At 45.9% G+C, this 24,187-nt stretch overlaps 1 protein-coding gene across 5 annotated transcripts in view; it reads right to left on the reverse strand.

Annotated features, from left to right (window-relative positions):
- SUSD6 (sushi domain containing 6) overlaps positions 1-24,187 on the reverse strand; it is a 92,204-nt gene that overhangs the window by 47,293 nt on the left and 20,724 nt on the right. For 2 of the 5 annotated variants that reach the window (XM_082384419.1, XM_082384421.1), the window contains exon 2: positions 2,061-2,265. In XM_082384419.1, coding sequence (XP_082240545.1) covers positions 2,061-2,181 — 121 coding nt within the window. In that variant the 5' untranslated portion in view covers positions 2,182-2,265. Of the gene's footprint in view, positions 1-2,060; positions 2,266-2,363; positions 2,487-2,538; positions 3,175-4,900; positions 5,066-24,187 lie in introns of those variants that run through there. The other 3 variants (XM_082384420.1, XM_082384423.1, XM_082384422.1) reach the window with 3 other exon arrangements.

Here is a 24,187-nt window from a genome sequence, read left to right on the forward strand (position 1 = left end):
AGACATCTGGGAGAGGCTGCTACACAGTTGGGATCCTAATTCCTCTCTAGCCCAAGAAAAGCAAGTTGGGTAGCATGAGCACAGATCTTATTTTTAAATCTGGTCTTCCCCTGCAGGCTGTGACCAGGTGTGACGAATAAGATATGCTTCCTTTTGCCACCCTGAAAAAGGGAACTTTATCAATAACTCTCTCCATCTCTGCTACAGGCATGACCATGGGGCAAGCTGAACCCGATGTCTCCGTGACCGCTTCTCTGTTATAACTCCAAATCTCCAGCTGCAGATAAGAGGAACCAGGAGGGAAAACAGAACTTTGAACATGACATATGTAACTTTTCCCAGAACTTTACCCCAAAACTCTCAAGTGCCTCTTCATACATGATTCTTTTTTCTAAACCTGAGCAATTATGGCCAAGACTAGAGGTGCCTGTGGGACTTATGACCAGAGACTGTGCAGGCCAACGCCCCACCGAGGGTGCGCACTGACCTCTGTCCCGTGGGATTCTCACCGTTGCGAATGTGCCGGGACACACAAGCATATCTACTAGAGCTCACTGGGTAACAAGCGCCTCATTTAAAAAGGCCTCTGGAATGGGTATTCAGGGGAAGCTACAGGAGCAGGTAAGAAATGCAGGAAAAGGAAGAGGAGACCTTGCCTGACCTGAATTGCCTTTCCTCGACCTCAGAGTATCTGAGAGCCTTGGTTTCTTGGCAAGCTTGCTTGGCACGCTGCTCAGGGCAGGCACAGCCGTACAGGTGTGCTCTGGGTCTCAGGCCAAGGTGTGGGCACCTCCTTCCCCCAGAAGCCACTCCAGAGAGAGGGACAAACATCGTAACTTGGTGCACTGGATCGAAGAAATGATGAAACCCCTTCCCCCGCCTGCACCCTGCTCTGTGCCAGTACGTTTGTTTTATGGAGAGTAAAAAAGATTGGGCAGAGGGAGTGGGGTGGCAGGGGAGGAAGGATTCTTTGCAGATGGGGGAGGGAAAGAAAACAACAGAGCCAACTTTCCCATCCTGGTCTGAGCCCACACTACAGATATATTTTTCCATACTGGAGAATAATAATCCCTTTATTCAGCCAGTCTGGAAGCATCGATCCCTGATAATTGATTTCAGACCTTGAATGGAAAGTTGGGAAGGTGTGGGTAGCTGGAAAATGGGGTGGGGAATGGGAGGAGGAAGGGGGGAAGCCCATAAAAGAGAGAGTGGCGGTACAGGGGATGCCTTAATGGAGCTAAAGAGGCTGAAGGCATCAGACACAGACGGCAGATGCTCTGCCCTCATATTGCCACGTAACATTCCAGGACCACTTCCCCAGCAGAGCCCTGGAAGAGGATGGTGGTGGTAGCGCACCAGGCACTAGGCGAGGTTCTGGTCCAGGCACTGCCATGAGCTGGCCCTAAGGCCCTGGGCCAGTGCATAGCCTCTGAGGGCCATCCTAGCTCTGCCCAGTCAGTCCTTCCTTCCTTCCTACTCTGACAGCCACTCCATTCATAGGCATTCTTACTGAGCACCGTCCGTTCCGGGCTGGGGGTAAGGTGGCAAACCTCTGTTATAAAGGGTCAAACATTTTAAAGCGTACATATTTTAGGCTTTGGGGGCCACATGGTCTATGTCACAATTACTCAACTCTGCCATCTGGCACAGGTGAGGGAACTGAGGCTTACAGAAGTAGAGACTCGCTCTCGGTCACAGAGCCCGCAAGTAGCAGGACCGGGCTCTGAAAACAGGCAGTGGATTCCAAAGCCGGCGCCCTTACCTGCACGTCGCACCCTGAATCCTGCACCTCCGTCCCACCCGTGACTACAGCCGGCGGAGGGGCGCGGTCCCGTCATCCCCGGCAGGCTCCTACACCCCCGCCCCCGCTGGCTCACTAGGCACCTCAGCCACCAGTCCCACGCCCTCAGCTGGCTCCCTGCTGCATCAACAGAACAGAAGCCCTCACCCTCTGCCCCCCGGCTAACAGCGCCACAGAGAATCCCTTCTCCCAGCCTTCGGGAGAAACGGTGGTATTGAGTCTTCTCCCTCCCACACACAGGAGGCAGGCTGGGGCTCACCTGAGGCGAGGCCGTCTCCAAGGAGGGTGCTAAGGATCACCAGCAGAAGGAACAGTCCATGTCCCACGGAGGCCACGGCAAGCAATGAGGTGCTCTTTGGCGCTATCCTGCCATGGCACATCTTTCATCCGTCCAAGTTATTTTAAAAAGAAAAAATGTTAAAGCCGGAAGTAAGAACACTGAAGTCAGCCCTGGGTAGATTCACCTATAAAAAAGAAACCAAAAACAAGGACGTAAGTGAAAACTTTAGCCATAAGTTACTTACAATAGGCACTTTACGGTAAGGAAGCCATAATCACATACAAAGTTGAAAGAATTCTAGCAACTGAATCCCTACTGCCAGGAGAAGAGACAAGCACATAAGCGGCTTTCCGACTCCTCCCTGGGGAAATGCCAAGGCCCAAAGCAAGCTGCCATGGGCGTCAGCATCCGGGCGCCAGATCCTTGCGACAGGACAAGGAGACAAGCACCGGCTCACATGGAGATCTGTCAGGCTCGGCAGAGCTTTCAGAAACTGCCGTGGCTCTGCCCTGCTGCCTGCCTTGGAGGCTCGAGCAAAGAGGAGGAGAGAGATGGCTGTTGACTCAGAGCCGCTACACCAGAGTCTGGCTTTGCCTTTGCCACTGGACTCAGAGCAAGTTCAACTAACCAAAAAGAAAAAAGAAAAGGAAAAAAAAAAAAAAAATAGAGAACACATGTCTTAAAGGGAGAAATACACCGCCTAGAGAAGGAATGCCGGCGGGAGCCAAGGGCCCCGGGCTTGGCTGGATGAGCCCCCTGAGGACCTGGCTCTGACTCGACAGCCACGAATCTCAAAAATGGACTAATTAATCGAGGCTCACCCAACACACCTGTGACCCCAGAGCCCAGATTTGTTGGCTACACTTGACAATGATTGAGTGGAGAACGGGTTGTAACTCTTAATTAGCCCCACCATCCACTCTAGCTCAGACAAAGACGTAAGAAGAATAGGAACCAGTATCTTAAAAAAAATAATAATAAAATCAGGGATTAAGACTTTTCAGGATTTTTTTCTACTTGCCTTCAGGGAAGCAGAGGGTTGATGATACATTATGATATAGGCCTATTATATTTTAGTTAACCCACGTGACTTCATTTATCCTAGTTTATAACAGGTATTCCAAATAATAAGGTTACACTTCCTTCTTAAATTCCATATACACCTTCTCCAACAAGGCTTTACGTAAATAGATAAAGGAGCCTGCCATCTACAACCCTAATAAAGGATGCCCCTGAGGGATAACACCCAGACCTGACTTTAATCCATGTATGAAGCCTTGACTCAAGCCTATGCACCCCTTCTGAAGAGAGTTACTGCAAACAGCAATATGAATTGTCTCAGTCCAAAGGAAAAGCAGCTATGAGGGTCTTCAATGAGAATGAGCCAGGGGTTCAAGAACAGAGCTAGCCACCGGGTCTTTATCCACTACCCCCAAATAGTTGGGACTGTAGCGGTCCTCTGTCCCCAGCTTTTACCCAGATTCCAACTTGAGGCTTTATGGCTGTAGAACAGGGATGGTTCATGGAGAGCTCTAGGGGTGGAGTCTGTGACTGACCCAAAACAGTACACAAAACCATGTGTAAATGTGTAAACAGTTTTGTGGCTAAGAATGGTAGAGTCAGAATGCCAGAATTCAAATCTATTTCCTTTATTATGACCTTGTGGCCAAATTACTCTCTTAGCCTCAGTTTTCTCATCTGTAAAATGGAGACAGTAACCATGCCATCATCTTCACAGGGTTGATGTAAGGAGTAGGATCAAAGTGCTCAACACAGTACCTGGCACTTAGCAAGTCCTCAGTAAACACCAGCGGCTGTTGCTATCGTAATTATTAATAAGATCTGAGCGTCGAGGACCTTGGAGGTCATCAGGCTTCACCTCCTCTTTTGACAGATGCCAAAACCAAGGTCCAATGAGTTAAAGGATATGCCCAGGGCCACCAGCCAGTTAGCAATGGGTCCTTGGTGCTGCCCTTGTACATGCAGCCACAGCAGGTAACCCTACCAGGCAGTCATCATCCCCTCAAGGCGAGAACCAATGGATCATCAAGGATGACACCTGCCCGTGCCACGTCACAGCACGTGCACAACAAATACTTCTGCAGTGAATGGATGAGGCTGGATCAGGGTGACGCTTAGTGTTCCATGCCCGACTGGAGGAAAGAGGAAAGATTACCCACAGGAGGGGATGCTAAGCAGATTGCTAAAGGACGTGTCTACTGGCAAAGGAAACGGAGACACCAAGTACAAGTGGCTCAGAGCAATGGAACCCAGCACTCCGGCAGATGCTAGAGGCAGGGGCTAGGCTAAGTTTAAACTGTATCCTGAAGACCACGTGAAGCTTACGAGGATTATAAACAGGGAAGTTACAACACCAAATTCATTTAGGAAGGTCACTCTGGCAAGGATTTTAGAGGACTGGCGTGGTGGGGGGCTTACCAAGTGGTAAAGAATCTTACATTTCGTATTTTATAATTTATATAGAGCTCTTTGGAGAACCATGTGACAATATCTGTCCCCAAAACGCACACATTCTCTGACCTATCAATTCTACTTCTATAATCTGTCCTGAGAAATCACGTGTGCAATGATATATATGCAGGATATTCAGTGCATTATTTGTACTGGCACAAGACTGAAGGGTGACTAGTTAAATAAGTTGTCATACACCCACATAATAGAATACCACGCAGTGGTTTAAAAAGAACTGGGCAGTTCAGTCTGTACTAATATGGAATGACTTCCAAAATTAGTATATGAAGAAAACTATGTGTGTGTATGCATGTATTTTTAAAGGACACACACACACACACACACACCTGTATGCACTGGAAGTCCCTCTCTGGAATTGATGCACAAGAAACTGGTAGCTACCAAGTGCTGTCAGCGAGGGAATCTAGTGGTTAACAGGGAAGAAAGCTCATTTTTCACTGTATGTATTCCCTTTTCATCTTCTTGAGTGTTGTACTTTGTGTATGCATTACCTATTCAGACAGATAAAATACAGAATAAAATTAATGTAGCAAGGCATTCCCGTAAGCCACCTGTCTCCTCCCTCAACAAACTGACTGACACTCCCATAAACCTGACTGCTCTCTCTGCCAGGAATACAGTCAGTTCCAGGGCTCAGCACAAGGGTCACCTCCTGGAGGAATTCTTTTCTGACACGTCCGGCACGCCCACCTCCAGTAGAACTAACCCCCTCCTTACTCCCAAAGTGCCCTGAGCACCCTACTATGACTGTACCTCTATCAAGCTATTATATCTGTTTATCTGTCTCACCTCACTAGGCTCAAAGTTCCTTGAAGGCAGGGACTGTGAATTACTCAACTTGGAATCTTCATAAGCCAGCACAGGGCCTGGCACCTGACAGGCAGGCAGCGAATGTCTGCCAAACTCATGAACACTGTGGGGAGGAGCCAGTATGGGACTGGGGAGAAGATGCACACAAATGAGCCCATGTTCTGTTTTGTTTTATAGAAACAGCTGGTTCCTCCCTTACTGCTTAAGCAGCTACCTGGGCCAAGGGACCGATTCCACCACGAAGCCTAAGACCTGATCAAGTGCAAAACAAATGGGGTGATGGAAACGGGGGCTCTGCAAAGAAAAGAGAAAGGATGAACAGAGGAGAGTCAAGGAATGTTTATATGCAAGGCTGAGCCAAGGGTTAGTGCTTCAGAAATAATACAGAGAAAAGTGAATCCCCACAGCCCCAGGATATCACCCAAAATGGGAAAACCCAGCTACTATGAAGAAAGGGTCACACGACATCTAATCATTTTCAGAAAGAATCCACTTAGAACACAGAATTTTAAAAAACAAAATAAAACCTGCCCTTGAATCATGGCTTTAGACCAAGTGAAAAGAGGAACACTTAGAACAAATTAAGACTAAGTATTCATTATTATCCCTAGAGAAACACATAGATGAAAACGTAGTTAAAAAAAAAACAAAAAACAATTCATTTCGCTTCAGTATTCCGCTGGTGTGTTAGTGACCACTTCCCCTGATTTAAAAAAAATTATAATTTAGAGATAAAGTAAAATGGTGGATGTCAGGGGCTAAGGGGAGGGAGGAATGGAGAGTTACTGTTTAATGCGTATAGAGTTTCAGTTTTGCCAGATGAAAAGAGTTATGGAGACGGATGGTGGTGATGGCTGCTCAACATTATGAATGTACTTCATACCACTCTTCTCTGGCTTCCGTTTTCACACCTAAAAACAGCTCAAAGGTCTCTCTCAATCACAGAATTCTCCAGAGCAGCCACGCTTCTCTTTGTATAACCTATCTTTTCCTCCAGCTTTTCCAAAACACGGGGTGGGGCGGTGTCATGGGAAGTCTGCGTTCACCCTTCTGACTTTCCTTCATGGGACCAACGCTGCCGCCTCAACAGCCTGTGGCAAGGGGAGACCCCCGTGAGCTAGACTGCCAGCCCCTTAAGGTCAGGATCTGGCCTTTCCCCACCTCTGCGAACCCAAAACGTCAAAAGCTGAGTGACTGCTCTGCTGAACGTGATGCCACGAACACTCGTCTCCTGTCCAGAGTGACCCTCCAAGAGGAAGGACACTGCCCTTAAGCCACAGCTCTGAACCTGGGGAAGAACCGTCCCACATCTCTGCCTCTGTTTCCTCATCTGTAAAATGGAGGTGCTGCTTGCTTTGAATATCTCACCAGTGAATATCTCACCAGTCTATAGTGAGGTTCAAAAGGAACAAAATATAAAAGACTGCTTGCTCTTTAAACTGGTAAGACTCAGGTCCTCCTATTTACAGTCTTAGCCTATAAGCCAAGACAGCAGAGGGTGATCTGAGGAACTGCTCATAAAAAAGATGGTGATAAGCATGGCAGGCTTCCGGTGTTGAGGAGAACCTGTAACACGAGCTCAAAGTTCACACAATTCGCTTACTTGTTGTTGCCACAGATGCTTCCAGATTAACCAAAAAGCCTGCCTAAGGTGAAATGTGTCCTTAGAGTCACCTTGAAAACTGGCTCATAGCTTAGGGAGGCAGCAGCAGCTGGGGGAGGGGCTGGGAGTGGGGAGCCATGGAACAGCCAGGGCACCCAGCCCCCTCGACACGCAGGGCCCAGATGTCCGCAGCTCAGGCGTCCGGGCTGCCCTGGGGCCTATCCCTGCGGGCAGAGGATGTCACAGTCCTGCGGAGGCGCAGTCATGTCACGCTCTAAGGAGCGCTCCTCTGTGAAGGCAAAGGGTCCTGACTCAGCCACGCTTGGTGCCCAGGGGCTAGGTGAGTTTCTCTACATCTCTGTGCGCTCAGTCTCCGTTTACATGTAATACTCAGGACAGATTATTTCCTAAACCATGGCCATCTCTCCATTAGTTACAAGAGGGAATTGGGCAGGTACAACCAACATAAATCCTTTTCTTGCCTCAGACTAGTCTGGAAAGGGGATGATGGTGGTGGGAGAATCTAGAATAAGAGTTTGTTCCTTTGATTAATACTACCATGTGCTGGGGGGAGACAAAGGACAGCTCATGAAGTTGGAACACAACTTAACCAACCATTACATTTCAGACTGCAAAGATAAGAAGTCCTAACTCTGGAGTCCAAAGTTCCCCAGAGGGTGTGATAAGAGAAGGGAATAATGTGCTGGGAGGCCCCCCCTTACCTCTCCCTTTCTCCCTGCAATGTCCCCCCTCTTCACTCCCACTCACCCTGAAACGGCTGGGCCACAGCAGCAAAAGGTATCTAAATGTGTATCAGATCTTAGTACCTCCCACTCCTCCCCCACAAAATGACAAAACTGTGTTACTTCTAGATGTCTTCAGTTTACTTTTTTCCTCCCTGGGGATAAATGGCTCCTTCCAATCTTCCTAACCTCTGTATCTTCCCCTTTCTTTTGTGCCACCAGCAGCTGAGTACTTCAATAGGCACGAAGTTGTCTATCGGACTTTGAGATCCTTGAGAGCCATAAGTTACTTTATCCATTTCCTTTTCATCTCCAGCTCCAAAGTCCAAAGGACACAAACATCAAACTCTTGTTAAAATTTGCCTCCTACAGGCACCTCCCTGGTGGCGCAGTGGTTAAGACTCCACGCTCCCAATGCAGGGCGCCTGGGCTTGATCCCTGGTCAGGGAACTAGATCTCACATGCATGCCACAACTAAGGAGCCCACGAGCCACGACTAAGGAGCCTGCCGCAACTAAGACCTGGCGCAACCAAATTAAATAAATAAATAAATAAATAAAATTCCTAAAAAAAAAAAAATTACTTCCTACAAATCACAAAAATAACCCTCAGCTTTTCTCAGAAACCACCGAAGCCAGGGTAGGGTAGGTGTTTGAGGCTTTTTTGAATTGCTTTAATATTCCTTGTATTCTTGTCTTACTCCCCAGAACTGCTCACTACATCCTCTTGTTGTCCCACTTTTCCCCTACGCTACTGCTCAGGCTTCAGACAGCAGGGACACCAGCAGACATACTAAACCTCCCCCTAATAGTCTCCAGAATCTCTTTTCTAGAACCTAGCAGCAGGATGACTGCAGCATGGATCTGAATGCAGGAGACAGCCCTTAAGTCCCAGCTCCACCAACCAACAGCGGATTGGCCTCAGGCAAGTCAATCATTCTTCCTGGTCCTCACCGGGTAGGTCTGGATGATCCCCAAATGCCCTCTGAGTTCTAAGGAATCTGGAATGTCTTCTAGGGAAAAGGAGAAGCCCAGACGTATTTCTCCTGAAAACATATGTCAACAAAAGCTCTGACTAGAAGGAAGAAATGTTAAATCCATCCTCTTTTTTCCGCAGAGCAGTCCTTTCCCCCGGCATCTCCCCAGACCTATCCTAGCGTCTATCTCCCTCTGCATTGCAGCAAACTCCGGAGACTCCAACTTTTCCATTTAGAGCTTAATCAATCCATCAGCACATTTGTATAGGCCATCCGTACACAGTGTTCCTAAACTGCTTTCCAAAAATAACAAACATCTGACAAAAAAACCCCAGCCTACACACACACACACACACACACACACACACACACACACACACACACACACACACACGGATCACTGCAGAGCTGTAGAGGCCCAGAGAGAAAGAGAAAATGCAAGAGAGAAGGACACAAGAGAACAAAACAAGACAGGCTCAAGACAGGACAGAAAAAAGGAGAGAGAAGGCAGAGTGCCTGCTCACAGGCACTTGGCTCAGGCCATAAATTTCCAACACTGAAGGCAGGAAACCACTTCTTCTCTAGACTGATGGGCTAAACTAGAACCAATCAGTTCGCCTCTTGATGCCTCTGTTTCCTCATCAGTAAAACGAAACAATTCAAGTACTTCTCTCTCAGAGAGGCTGGATCCGTGGAAAGATTCTGGCAGGCTGGGCCAGAATCGCTGGTCTGCTTGAATATTATTAGTTAGGTGGCCTAGGGCAAGTTATTTTCAGTTCCCATCTACAAACTGGATAAATAACACCCACCTTGTTGGGCTGTTGTGAAGTGGAAATGGGATGAAGGTGAAGGGTCAGGACAGTGTCTGGAACACTGGGCCCTCAAATCAGTGCTGTTGAAGGCCCCTTCCTGCTCTAACAGGATGTTACTGAGCCCCCACTAGACTCCCGAAGGGCACTGTTTCAGCTGGGCTGAAAACACATGCCCCCAGACTAGGCTCAAAACACAGTTAGTTCAGATGAAAGAAGAGCCAAGAGGTTAAACAAATGAACCTCCAAAGGTCTCTCCCATGAAGTTCTGAAAATATATTTTTTTAAGGAACTTAACATTCCCTCCCCCAAAATTAAATAATCATGTATGTGACTATACTGAAGTGATACTTGTGTCTAGAGGGACCAAGGAGGTTTTCTAGCCTGAATATGCTACAGGAGAGGATAAGGGCACAGAGCTTACATGTCTGAGATACACACACACACACACACACACACACACACACACACACACACACATTACCTCATTATATAGGTGCCATTATGACTATTTTACAGATAAATGGAATCAAAGGGGCCTAGAAGTCTTTCCTCCTCTTGCTTTCCTACTGCAAAGGGCTCCCTGTTCTTTTTTCCAAATTCAAGGTCAAGCTTATTTGCATCTCCTCTGGGAAAACTCTTCAATTGAGCCCACAAGCATGGAAGGCGCTTCTGAACCCACAGCATCACTGCCTGGAAGACTGGGAGAACCAATCATATCCTTCCCCAAGGCCCACTCACAGTTACTTAACTGTTGTATGCTACATTTACTGCAAGTAGTAAATTCCTGCAGAGCACCAACTCCGCCTCTTTCTGTGCCCCAAAGTGCTCAACATTTATTTGTTCAGGAAGGGGGAAAAAAGATAAACCCCAAACCCATAATTTGTATAGGAAATACAAGATGGCAAAGTAGCAGCAGATATAAAACAGGAGGGGAAAAGGGTATATAAAGCCTGAAGTTTTGCCAGGTAGCAAAACAGATGCTTGGTAGAAGTGGCTGTAGTTGGTTCCTAGACCCAGAGATACATCTATGTGTCATCTCACCCCTCTGCTTGGTTCCCATCAGAGCTGAGTGGAGCAGGCTTCAATACCCACTTGGCAAATAAAGTCTGGGAAGCTGATTTGCTAAATCTGATTTCTTAGGGCTCAGTGTTTGCAGTGACTCTACTGCAATTCAGCAAATATTTACTGGCTGTCTTCAGTGCAAGGCTTGGGTGATCACAGAGATGAAGTGGGGCACAGTTCTTATTCTCAAGGAATTCACAATCTACGTGAGAGGAATTATATGTTTATCTACATAACACTGTGAAACTGCTACTAGGGTTTGTGTTTTTGTTTTTTGTTTTGTTTTTTAATTTTAAAAAGTGCTATGAGAACACAGAGGAGATAAGAACAAAGGCTTCTGGTTGGGAGTAGGGGGAGATGACAGAGAAAGCTTTGAGCTGGACCTTGAAGATCACACACACTGCCCCTGCGCTCTCGGGGCAGTTTTGCATGCACAGTGCTAATTATAAAGAGATAGAGAAAGAAAAAAAAGAAATGGAAGAACAATTCACCAAAAGGATGGCAGAGGGTGAGAAGAAAAATAAAGTGATAATTTTGTCTGCCTAGAGTCACTGAATGCTGCTGTCTGGTAACAGGAAATAAAGATCTGTCTATATACCTTCACTCAAGGGGATATTTCGGTGCTAGATTTTGGTTTTCAAAGAGTATGTACTCATAGCTGTGTAGGAAACACCTCCTCCAGGTCAAAAATAGCAAACCCAAAAGAACTGGTTGAAGCAGTTGTGTTTACTTTTTACTGTCTCTGTGGATCGCTTTCCAAAGGCTCCCAAGTGGAAGGGTATAAACAGGTCTGTGTCACTTCCTGGTTCTCAGGCCTTCTGCTACATTCCCAGTCAGTCTGGGAATGCTGCCTATTTAAAAATAAACTGTAAAAACTCACCAAAAACCCCAACTCTACTTTTTCCTCTACTTCATTCAATTTCACTGTAATTAAAAGGGGCTGAGCGAGAGATGAGACAAAAATGACCACAGAGAATGAATTTTCAGGTGAAAACAAAAATATAGGCTTACTGAGTTCAAGGTCAGGGGATATGGATTCTACTCATGTTCTGCCTCTAACTGGAAAACCAGACCTTGAAAAAGCAAGATGCTTCATCTCTCTGCACAATAGCTGCTTCAGCATCCTCTTAACCCCACTATAGTTCTCCAATCTTTCTGGACCTCAGTTTCCTTATCTATAAAATAGCACTAATAATAGCTACCTCATAGGGCTATCGTAAGTATCATATGGGAAATACATATAAAGCACGTAGTATAGTGTCTGGCACTCAGTAAGTCATCAAAAATGGTGTTATAGTTATCACCATCTATCATTACTGTCATCATCATCTGAAAATGGAAGGGCTGAGCTAGATGACCACTACTTGAAGAACTTCTCTGGCTCCAAAATCCTATGATTCTTTAAGTCACTTTCTCCTTTTCTTTTCTTCTTTATTTTCTTTTCTATTTTTTTTTTCAGGGGGGTTAGATGGAAAGGAAGGGAGATCAACTTGGAGAAGCATGACAGTTACTGACACATCCTCAATGTTTATGTTAGAAACACTAGAATATAATTAAGGAAATCCATCAATGAGCTTGAAGGAGGCATGTTACCCTCCCCAAGGGAAAAGTCTATCTATGACTCACATTAAAGCCACAGCACATGGCAAGTTCACCCACAACTGCTGCCTCTACTCCCATGTTCATGAAGGACAACACCCTCCTGGGCCAGCACAATCCGACTTCATCCACCCTATCTTTAACTGTGAGCAGCTCCTTAGGGAGCCCGAAAAGACAGCATGTGGCTAAATCCACCCATTTCTAATAATAACTAATCCCCCCACAAAGTATTCCTGTTTTAAACAAAAAAGTGCCTTCTCCTTAATATAATTTGAATGTGGTCAAAAATCAAATGCCCTTCCCCGAAAGTTACGAGTGTAATCAGAGATGTTTGGATTTATCAAAGCCAAAGTGCTAAACTGTAGTTAAATTCAGATGAAATTAATAAGCGTTTTCTTTTATTCATTCAGTGTCCATAATGTGCCAAAGGCTGTAGAAGATGCCAGAAACTAATAGGATGGGATGAGTGAGAACAATAAAGGATGACACCTAGGTTTGGGGCCTGTGACTGTGTGAATGGTAGAAGCTAACACAGGAGGGAAAGAACACAGGTAGACAAGCAGGTTTTGGTGAAGAATGTGATGAATGTAGTTCAGGTTATTTTTGGGTGGGTTGAATTGTAGGTACTTGAAGGATATCCAGGTAGAAAAGTATAGCAGGCAAGTTAGAAATGAGTATGAAACTCTGCAAAGTGCTCCAAACTCGGGGTATTGCCCTGGAGTGATTGGCCTGAAAGTGATGGCTGAAACCATGCAAAATAGATGATGAGCTCACCTAGGTGAGAGAGATGGGCGAGGAGAGAGTCAAGCCAGAATCCTGGGGAGAACACTAACTTTTTAAAGCGGCATATCAAGGAAGGAGAGACCATGAAAGACACTCCGAAAAGCACAAGGAAACCAGAAGCCTGTGCATCACAGCTGTCAAGGTAGGGACAGAGTGATTCAAGGAGGATGTGAGGGGGCACAGTGGCAGATGCAGCAAAGGTCCAGTAAATAAAAACTAAAAAATACCCACTGGATCTGGCCACTAGGATATCACTAGTGACCTCCTCAAGAGCACATTTATTAGAGTGGTGAGGGCAGATCATGTTGACTTTAACATGAATTCAAAGTGAGAAAGCAGACACAGTAAGGGCCAAACAATTGGGGGTGGGTGGAACTGGAAAACAAGGGAGAAGAAACACTGGATGATGGCTTCTGGCTCCAAATATATTATGAGTTGTACCTTCTCAGTTAACCCAAGGATTTCAGTTAAAGCTTCTGGAACTGCCCAGATAGCTCCGAGACACCCTCCCCCCAAACCTAATCGAGAGTCCCTCTGAATGGGCACCCAGACACACACACTATGGTTGCCAAAGCTATGGAGACGCTGGGGATGAATATTTAAGACCTGCTTGCTTCCTTAATGTTCAACAACAACAAAAGCCTCTCCAGCCCATCACCCCTTTTCCAAAATTACTACCTCTTCTGTAGGATTCATGAGTGAGAAGAAACAGTCAACCTAATGGCAGGGCCAGAGAAGTGGACTTAGTGTCTCTCAGGCCTTAAGGTGCTCCATAAATACGGTCTCAGTTTCTGCCATTTCCCTCCTTTCTACTCAAATGTCAGCTGAGTATTTTCCCCTAAGGTTCAGGATTCCAGAAGCGTGTTCTTCACCTCCATCTACTGAAGCTTAACAGCCCCAGTGAGGTACACATTTAGAACAAACAAGACACTGCCTTCTGGCTCCAAATGTTCTCCATCTTGTATAAGTTCCAAAAAGCCTCCTAATTTATAACCAAACCATGACTCTTCCCGTCCTCCTCCTTACAAATTACCCAAACTTCCTGTAAGTTGTCAAGGTTGGACTGCGAGGCCCCAAGCAAAAATGAGAAGCAGGAACTTGCCTACTGTTCCTTCCCCTTTGATTAGTCCCACGCCCCAGCCCCACCTCTGCCCTTACATGACCCTCTCATTGTACAGAGCCCCTCCACCAATGCCTGCATGCTCTAGGTCTAGCTCCAACCATATCTCCAGTTTTCTCCACAAGGGGTTCTAAGTCAGGACCGGAGAAGAAAGGAATCTGGTTAACTCACAAGAAGGAATATTCCCTTAAATCTCCAAATACAGACTCAAAAGTTATCTCAAATTAGTCAAAGCTCAGGCAGAGGTATCAAATGAAGAACTTCATAAAGTCCAGGTATCATCTTAGAAGACGTTAAGAGAGACTGTGATAAACACAGCAGATAAGAAAGAAACAGCAGACTATACTACAAACCTACAGTAAGCAAGACAGTATGGTACTAGCACAAAAACAGAAATATAGATCAATGGAACAGGATAGAAAGCCCAGAGATAAACCCACGCACATATGGTCATCTTATCTTTGATAAAGGAGGCAAGAGTATACAGTGGAGAAAAGACAGCCTCTTAAATAAGTGGTGATGGGAAAACTGGACAGCTACATGTAAAAGAATGAAATTAGAACACTTCCTAGCACCATACACAAAAATAAACTCAAAATAGATTAAAGACCTAAAGGTAAGGCCAGACACTATCAAACTCTTAGACGAAAACACAGGAAGAATGCTCTGTGACATAAATCACAGCAAGATCCTTTTTGACCCACCTCCTAGAGAAATGGAAATAAAAACAAAAACAAACAAATGGGAACTAATGAAACTTAAAAGCTTTTGCACAGCAAAGGAAACCATAAACAAGATGAAAAGTCAACCCTCAGAATGGGAGAAAATATTTGCAATGAAGCAACTGATAAAGGATTAATCTCCAAAATATACAAGCAGCTCATGCAGCTCAATATCAAGAAAACAAACAACCCAATCCAAAAATGGGCAGAAGACCTAAATAGACATTTCTCCAAAGAAGATATACAGATTGCCAACAAACACATGAAAAGATGCTCAACATCACTAATCATTAGAGAAATGCAAATCAAAACTACAATGAGGTATCACCTTGCACCAGTCAGAATGGCCATCATCAAAAAATCTACAAACAATAAATGCTGGAGAGGGTGTGGAGAAAAAGGAACCCTCTTCCACTGTTGGTGGCAATGTAAAATGTAAATTGATGCAGCCACTATGGAGAACAGTATGGAGGTTCCTTAAGAAACTAAAAATAGAACTACCATACGACCCAGCAATCCCACTACTGGGCATATACCCTGAGAAAACCATAATTCAAATAGAGTCATGTACCACAATGTTCACTACAGCACTATTTACAATGGCCAGGACATGGAAGCAACCTAAGCGTCCATCGACAGATGAATGGATAAAGACGATGTGGCACATACATACAATGGAATATTACTCAGCCATAAAAAGAAACGAAACTGAATTATTTGTAGTGAGGTGGATGGACCTAGAGTCTGTCATACAGAGTGAAGTAAGTCAGAAAGAAAAAAACAAATACCATAACACATATATATGGAACCTAAAAAAAAATGTTCTGAAGAACCTAGGGGCAGGACAGGAATAAAGACACAGATGCAGAGAATGGACTTGAGGACACGGGGAGGGGGAAGGGTAAGCTGGGATGAAGTAAGAGAGTAGCACTGACATAGATACACTACCAAATGTAAAATAGACAGCTAGTGGGAAGCAGCTGCATGGCACAGGGAGATCAACTCGGTGCTTTGTGTCCACCTAGAGGGGTGGGATAAGGAGGGTGGGAGGGAGACCCAAGAGGGAGGGGATATGGGGATATACGTATGCATATAGCTGATTCACTTTGTTATACAGCAGAAACTAACACAACACTGTAAAGCAATTATACTCCAATAAAGATGTTAAAAAAGAAAAAAGAAAAGAAACAGCATAACTTAATAAGGGAATCTGATATCTCCCTCATTCCCAACACACATCTTTCTTAAGGAGCTTACTGACTTCGTTCAACACATATAATGAGCACCTACTTACCCTAGATTCACACGAAAGGTACAAAGATGGGGGAAAGCTCATACCTTTAAAGAGTTTATAGTCTACTGGGGGAGATAAGATACATACACAAATAACTATAATGAGGTAAAAAGTGAAAACACATTGGAGATATATAGCCAAAGTGTCAAAGACAAAACAGGGAAGTAAGCTGGAGCCAGAAGAGGGAAATGAAACGGTTAATTACAGAAACAATCACAATGTGAGTTTTAGTGTCATACAAAAGGGAGTTCAAATCCTGATTCTGCCTCTTGCTTCTTAGGGGTGCTAGGTGTACTGCTTTACCTGCTGTGAGCCTCTGTTTCCTTATATATGAAATTGGGGTAGCAGACATTCAACAACAGGCAGCACAGGGCAGTGATCCTTGAAAAAAGGGGAAGAAATGCAGTGAGTCCTACTAGTACCCCAGCTAATCCCCTAAAGGAATCTTCAGGTCACAGAGTAGGGAGAAAAAACCTGAAAGTGTTCAACAATTTCAATGAGTTGAAGAGACAGAGTTGGGAATTTGGGGATGCCAAGGTGGCTAGAATGTGCAGGGCAAAGTAACTGAAAGGAGGCAGCTGCAAAGAGAAGAAAGTGCACAGATCTGCAGAGGCTGAGCATACTGATCTGTGCAGGTGTTTGAGGAAACAAGGCTGAGGAAAGAACCAAAGGAAAGAAACAGGCAGCATAACCCCCAGCACTCACACAGAGCCAGAAATTTACATGTTCCCCCCTGGCCAAAGTGGAAAACATCTCCTAACCCACAGGGCATTGGAAGGAATCTTCAGAAGGGTTTGGCCGCAGCAGTGGGACCATCCTAGCCCTAGACTAAAGGCTGTTATGGACCCACCCTAACAAAACTGAAAAGCAAGCCTTGAAAGGATCAAACCAATTCTAAGTACTAACTAAATTGCTTCTGAAAACAAAGCTGAAGAGTTTTTAAAGGATACAGGAAGTTCCAGCACCCACCAACACACAACTCACTATGTCTAGCTTCAAATCAAAAACTAACAGGCAGGGCTTCCCTGGTGGCGCAGTGGTTGAGAATCCGCCTACCAATGCAGGGGACATGGGTTCGATCCCTGGTCTGGGAAGATCCCACATGCTGCGGAGCAACTAAGCCCATGCATCACAACTACTGAGCCTGCGCTCTAGAGCCTGCGAGCCACAACTACTGAAGCCCACGTGCCACAACTACTGAAGCCCACGCGCCTAGAGCCCGTGCTCCGCAACAAGAGAAGCCATCACAATGAGAAGCCCGCGCACCGCAACGAAGAGTAGCCCCCACTAGCTGCAACTAGAGAAAGCCCACGTGCAGCAACAAACCCAATGCAGCCAAAAATAAATAAATAAATAAATTTATTTTTTTAAAAAATTAACAGGCATGCAAAGAGGCAGGGAATTATAACCATGACATATGGTCACATGAGGAGAATAATCAAACAATAGAAATGGACAAGGAAATGACAGATGATAGAGTTAGTGGACAAGGATATTCAAATCTCTATACAAATATACTCTGTGTGTTCAAGAGAAAAAAGGAAGGCATGAGCATGATGAGGAAAGAAATGGAAGACAAAAAGACTTAAATTGAACTTCTAGAGGGAAAAATACAAATATCTGAAATGAAAAATACACAGGATGGGATAACAGATTAGACACTGAAGAGGAAAAAAATTAATGAACTTGAAAGCATAGCAATAGAAACTGTCCAAAGTGACATACACAGAACGTCAGTCAGAAGTGTTGACAATATCAAGCAGCCTAACATATATATATAATTGGGGCACGGGGAGGGCACATGGGTAGGCACAAAAATTTTTTTTTTAACAATGGCTGAAATTTTTCTAAATTTGATGAAAACTATAAACCCACAGATTCAAGAAGCTCATCAAATCCCAAGAAGCAGCACAAAAAGAAAACACAACAAGGTACATTGTAATCAAAATGATGAAAATTAGCATTAAAGAGAACATATTAAAAGCAGCCATGAGGGGGTAGGAGGAGAGACAATGCATTCAGAGGAACAAAGAATTACAGCAAGTCTATTGTTATAAACAACGGAACCCAGGAGGCAATGGAGCATCATGTTCAAAGCACTGGGAAAAAAATCAGTCTGACGCTGGTTAAGGAAAAGTTGACAAGAACTATGAAGTTCCCATCACGAATGCTTTTTGTGCTCTGCAGTAATATTTCTCAGGCAGGCCTGTGCTGAGCACAAGATGGAAGCTCGGTGGCCTTACAAACATTTGCAAGTACCGTATCCTATGAAGAGTAAAAAGGGGTAAAGACTCTTAGGTTCATACAGAGCCATGTTTTACCCATATTTTATACCTATGTACTCAGAACATTACAGACTATAGCTCTTATGTAGTCACATTCCTTTACACACTGGAAAAGAGACAAGAAAGGTCTATCAGAGGAGTCATCCCATAGCAGAAGAAAATCAAGAAATAAAAAGTAAATCTCATGAAGGAATGAATTAGCCTCACCAGCATCAGGCCTGACAAGGCCTCCCTCTCCTCACGTGTACACTTCTATTGGTTAATGTGTCTGACTGGCCTTTACAGATTCAGATAAAAGGTTTTCTTCAGAATGGAAGAATGCTCCTTGAGAAGCAGGTAAGAGTAACTCAAGAGCTCCATGAGAGTCACTCGATTCTTAGCCATGCGACCCAGCCCAGGGTAGCACAGCCTCCTCCTCATTAAGCACCTGGGCCGGCACCCCATTCTTCAGAGTCCAGCCTGCGGCTTTACCCTGGAGGGACCGTTAAAATGGCAATTTATCTGTTCTGGGCATTGGTTGTTTCTGGTCTCTCCACTAAACTATAAGGTCCTGGGAAAGCTGGGGCCCCATCTGTTTTTTATGCTTTCTTTGTAACTCTGAGACCACCACACTCAAAAAAAAACCCAGTATAGGTGCCCAAGAGGGACCCTCCTTCCCAAAATACTTTACTGCCTGAACTAGCGGTTTTGAACTGGGGACACTTTTACACTCCACCCCAGTCCCAGGGTTCCTGGCAACATTTGGAGGCATTTTTGATGGTCATAACTTGGGGGGGTGCTATTGGCATCTAGAGGGTAGAGGTCAGGGATGCCACTAAATATCCCACAATGCACAGGACAGCCCCCAGAGCAAAGAATTTGGCCCCAAATGTCAACTGCACTGCAGCTGAGAACCCTGGCCTGAGTGGGTCAGCACCGAGCTGCAGCAGATGCCAGTAGATGTGCATGTCTTGCAAATTCCCTCACACCACTGGAAAGTCTCTTGTCCTACCACCTGTCCCCTGAGCCTCCCGCTGTCCCTAACTCAGGCTTACAGGCCCTCGAGAGAGGAGCTTAAGGGTTCAGACTTCTGGGTTTTCACCCCATCTCTGCCACTAGCTGTTTGATACTGGTTGGACATGTCACAAAACTTTTCTGGGCCCATTTCCTCCTCTGTAAAATAGAGAGGTTGGAAAAGATGACTTAAGCATTCTTCCAGCTCTATTTGAAATGCTAGCTTTGGCCTTCTCATGAGCCAAAGAGAAAGGGGAAGGATCCAGCTTAGTCGTGAGTATGCATATCAGAGGACAGAGGTTCTTCTATTGTGGAAACCGAACCCGGCCAAGGGGAGCTCCAGAGAAGCCTGGAGCTCAGGTATGAGCGACCCAGAAAGGGCTCTGCAAACACTGGCTGCAAGTCCAGCCCAGGCCCTCAGGTTTAAATTATGAAAGTCCTTACTAGCCTCCCTCCTGCCTTTCCCATGTCAATCTTTTTCACCAGTGTTAGGAGGAGGAGGGGGAGGCTAGGGCCACTGAAGAGTAGCACCGGCATCACCTGGGAGCTTATTAGAGACGTTGAATCTCAGCCTTCATCCCTGATGTACTGAATTAGAATCTGCATTTTAGTACGATTCCCCAGGTGACTCCTATGCTAAAGTTTGAGAAGTCCTGGTTTAGGGTATGCTGCCCTTCTATTCTCTGCTTTGTCATCTCCTCACTTGTAAAGATGACTTTCAAGACTCTGTCCACAATCTACCCTAACCCCACCTCCTTGCACACCCTGTGCACATGTACACACACGCACGCATGCGCGCGCACACACACACACACTTCAGAACTTCCAAATCCAGAGTCACCAAGAGTCATGGGGACAGGTTCCTTTCTCCTTGCCTCTTTCCTACATCCACACAAGGGGAGAAAGAAGCTAGGCTTGAAGCACAGGCCAAATTAGAGCTTTTCTGAGAGTGATTCAGCCCACCCCTGCTGTTCAAAGATTCCCCAGGAGGAGGGATGGAAAAAGGGAAGGTGAATCCAAAGGTACACACTCTGATGGGAAGAGATTCATCATTTGCATCTGAACAGAGACCAACAGGGGTCCAAAGTTTCATTTCTAAAGTTTTTTTTTTTTTTTTTTTTTTTTTTTTGCTGCTGCTGCTGTCTTACATTACAGAAAGATTCTTGGGGCATGGGCTAAAGGGCAAAGCACACACACAGAGTAAACAAAAACGCAGCAAGGGTTCTCCCGGGGGTGGGGGCAGCTAGAACAAAGCAAGACCATGCTGAAGGGTAGCACAACAGAGCGCTGGAACAGAGGACAGAATGTGGGGGGCAGGGGGGCTGGACTCTGATGAGAAGTCAGTGTAGTGGAGGAGATTAGGCTGCTGCTCGCCCCTCACCCCACCGGCTGGCATAAGCAGCAGATGGCCCAGCCCCAGGCAGCTGGCAGAGACAGCCATCTGCACGTGCCTGCCCGCCCCTCCCCCAAGGCTGAAGATGGGGAGGAGCAGGGCAAGGTCCAGGCCCAACCCAGGTGGACGCATCATCTGGAAAGCGCACCCTGGGGGTGGGGTGGCAACGTCACCCAATGCTCTGCCACCGTGAGATGAGCCTCAAAAACAACTCTAGCATTATCCAAGGTTCTCTTGCACCGACCTTTGCTGCCTCTGGTCACCTTCTTTACCAGGAGCAGACTCATGGGTCTGTCTTGGGAACCTAACACAGTACAGCCTGAAGTCCAACCTATCCGTGTTAAGAGGGAAAAACTGAGGCCTAGAGCGGAATTATGACTTGCCCTGGGGACACAGAGCTTGTTAGTGGCTGAACCAAAACTAAGTTCTCCCAACTCTCACTAATAAACAAGGTTCCCCAAGTATCTCCCAATCAGAGTCTAACCACTGAGCCCCCTCAGACAGAGTGCCAGCCCCAGCACTGTTCACTGTGCTCTGTCCATTCTGAGCCCGCAAGGAATTCTGCCAGATTAGGAAGTCCAGCAGCATTAGTCTCCAAGAAGTGTGTGTGTGTGTGTGTGTGTGTGTGTGTGTGTGTGTGTGTGTGTGTGTGTGTGTGTGTGTGTGTGTGTGTGTGTGTGTGTAAACGAAAAAGGGCTGTTCTGAGAGCTGAAGGGAATTATCAGCCAACACAGAAACAGAGGCGAGTCTGAGTTACTGCCAAACCAGACTGGCTTAATTAAGACCCTCCCACCCTCTTCCCCAGGAAGCCCACCCTCTCCTCTGGCTGGTCGCACTAACCCAGCTACAAGCAGCAGTCATTTCAGGGAAGCCGAAGCCCTCTCAGTTGACCTAGCCCTGGGGGATGGGCCATTAGCCAGGCAGCCAGGCCCCTGGAGCTTCGGCACACCAGCTGCCCTTACTGTCACCTCAGCATCCACCTTCAACAGCATTTGCTCCATAAAGGTCCCCCAGCCTCCAGCCCACTCTGGATCAGTGTGCGCGCACAGTGGAAGAAAACACTCATGAGCTTTTCAAATGTAACCCTCTACAGAACCTAAATAGAAGGCACAGTTATGCAACTGCAAAGCAGAATTCCTCTTCTTATAAAACAAAGATGCACGTCCACAACCAGCCATCTGGTAAAAGCTGGGTGGAAAGAGGCTAAGGAGCACTGAGGTTAAGTTGATTTACTAACCTCATCTAGATGCCTGGCAAACGCCAGCTTCAAGGCCCTGAAGCACTGGTATAATGAAAGCATCCTAATGATCAGAAATCTTTCCTGCCCTAAACGCCCTCAGATGCTGCTTCTGACCCTACACTCCAGTGCTATCACCATAGGCTCGTCCTGGCCTTTAGGGCCAACACCAGCCCAGGACCCTGGACATGGGTATTCAGGGCCAGAAAGTAGCCTGCCAGAAAAACTGACTTACTCAGGAGCTGAAAAGCAACGTTTGGTCCAGTACAACAAAGGCCCATAATGGGCACCTTGTACCCCAAACTCCTTCACAGCCGCCACAAGGAAGCTCTGGGTAGAGGGGCGTGGGGTGTGCAGTAAGGGTAGGGAATGGGGACACTACTTCCTTTACTTCCGCCCAAACCACACCCCTTTAGAACCTGCCCTCCTGAAAGGCAAATGCAGTTCTGACTTCCAAACCTCACTGTTTGAGAGAACTTCTGGTCTTCTCTCTTCGCGCTTTAAAACAGACGACTGCTCCCCTAGGGAGAAAAAGCAGCTGTAAACACAGGAGAACCCTGCTAGGAGTTCCAGAGGAACCATTATACTACTGTAAAAAGGCTTCTCAGAAGAAGCAACACAGCCCATTCCAAACAGAAAAACACAACTTCCTTCAAAGTACTTGTCTAAAGGGTAACCTTTGGGCAGATGATTTCCCTACACTCCACGATGCTGCCTCCTCTACTCAACACTAAGACCTTGACATGTAAAGTGAGGTAGTGATTTTCTTCCTGGGAACCTTAAAAGCAGCAGTTCACAACTCAGTCTACCTGCTACTGTCTACTGCTATCATCATCATCATAATCATTAAAGGGCTAAACTTCATTACCAAACTGCTGCAAACATTTAAACAAATTTAAGCCATTATGTTTTTAGGCAGACTGAAGCCACAGTGTTTACTAGTGGAGAGAGAATGGGAAGAGGGTATAAATCTGAGACGCGCAGCCTGGCTTCTGCACTTATTACTTTCCAAAAGGAATAGCAGTTTTCAAAGGCTCAGGATTCTGGGAAATCACCCACTGGCTTATTATACCTCTCCATCACAAGTAATGAGGCTGCCACCCCAAAACCCATTTGCCAAAAATAAAAGATCTAAAGAAGCGTTTCAGAGAAAGTTTGTGAGAAGAGTATTCAAGCTGGTTTTATTTTCATACAAGCTACAATTAAATGGCTTTGCCTCCGTAACCACACTTCCTACCTAGAATTCCAGGAAGTTTAGGTGTGCCCCTCAGATTTAGACTGGATTGCAGGGAATTTAGCTGGCTGAAACTGGTCCCAGCCCATAAATGTTACTAACCTGTTTTCACAGTCCTAGTTGGATCTGAGAAATAAAGGGGCGGGGGGGGGGGGCGGGGAAGGAGGGCAGGGAGTCAGTGCTACACTTATAATTCTGCCCAACTCAGAAGAGGAAGACACTGCTTTTCATTTCATGCAAGATTCTATTATTAGAAGGAAAAATGCAACATAAGCCATAAGCCCCATCAGTGACAAAGCAAAGTAAAAAACATATTTACAGAATATATTTAAATCCCTAAACTTCCCAGAGGAATCAATACAAACGCCATTAATACAAATAAATCAAATCATGTCTGCTCACCGTTGCCCCTAATGGTCTGTTCACTTAAGCTACAAGCTTCCCTGTGGCACCTTTCACACCCTCCTTTTGAGAGGATTCGTCACACGTGCATCTGGCCTCACCACAATTCCCCAAGAACACTGGCCAACTTCTAGGATGAACACATTTTCCATGTGAACCGGGTTTTCAAGAGAATCTCAGAGTGAGGCAAGCTCCTGGGGGACAAGCCTGACTCTTTCTGACCTTTCCATTTTCTCTCAGGTCTTGGGTTTCCAGAGCCCTAAAATTCCTTGATGGTCTTCCAGCCTCCAGCCCATGCTCTGCTCCAGGCCATCCAAAATCCTGCTAGGAACCCCACTCCCAAGCACTGTCAGATCACCTTTCACCTTTGTCCACTCCGTGAATCATCATTTCCTGACGGTCCTCTATATAAAGCTTGCAAAATGTACAGAAAGCACAGGCCCCGGCCCACCAGGAACTTTCAGTGGAGCTGGAGAAGCTGCCTACACTGACAGCAAACAATCAAGGCACACAATAAGGCAAGAGTATCTATTTCAGTAGTCTAT

The sequence above is a fragment of the Balaenoptera borealis genome (genome assembly GCF_965194805.1).
Source record: "Balaenoptera borealis genome assembly, chromosome: 3".
Taxonomy (NCBI): Eukaryota; Metazoa; Chordata; class Mammalia; order Artiodactyla; family Balaenopteridae; genus Balaenoptera; species Balaenoptera borealis.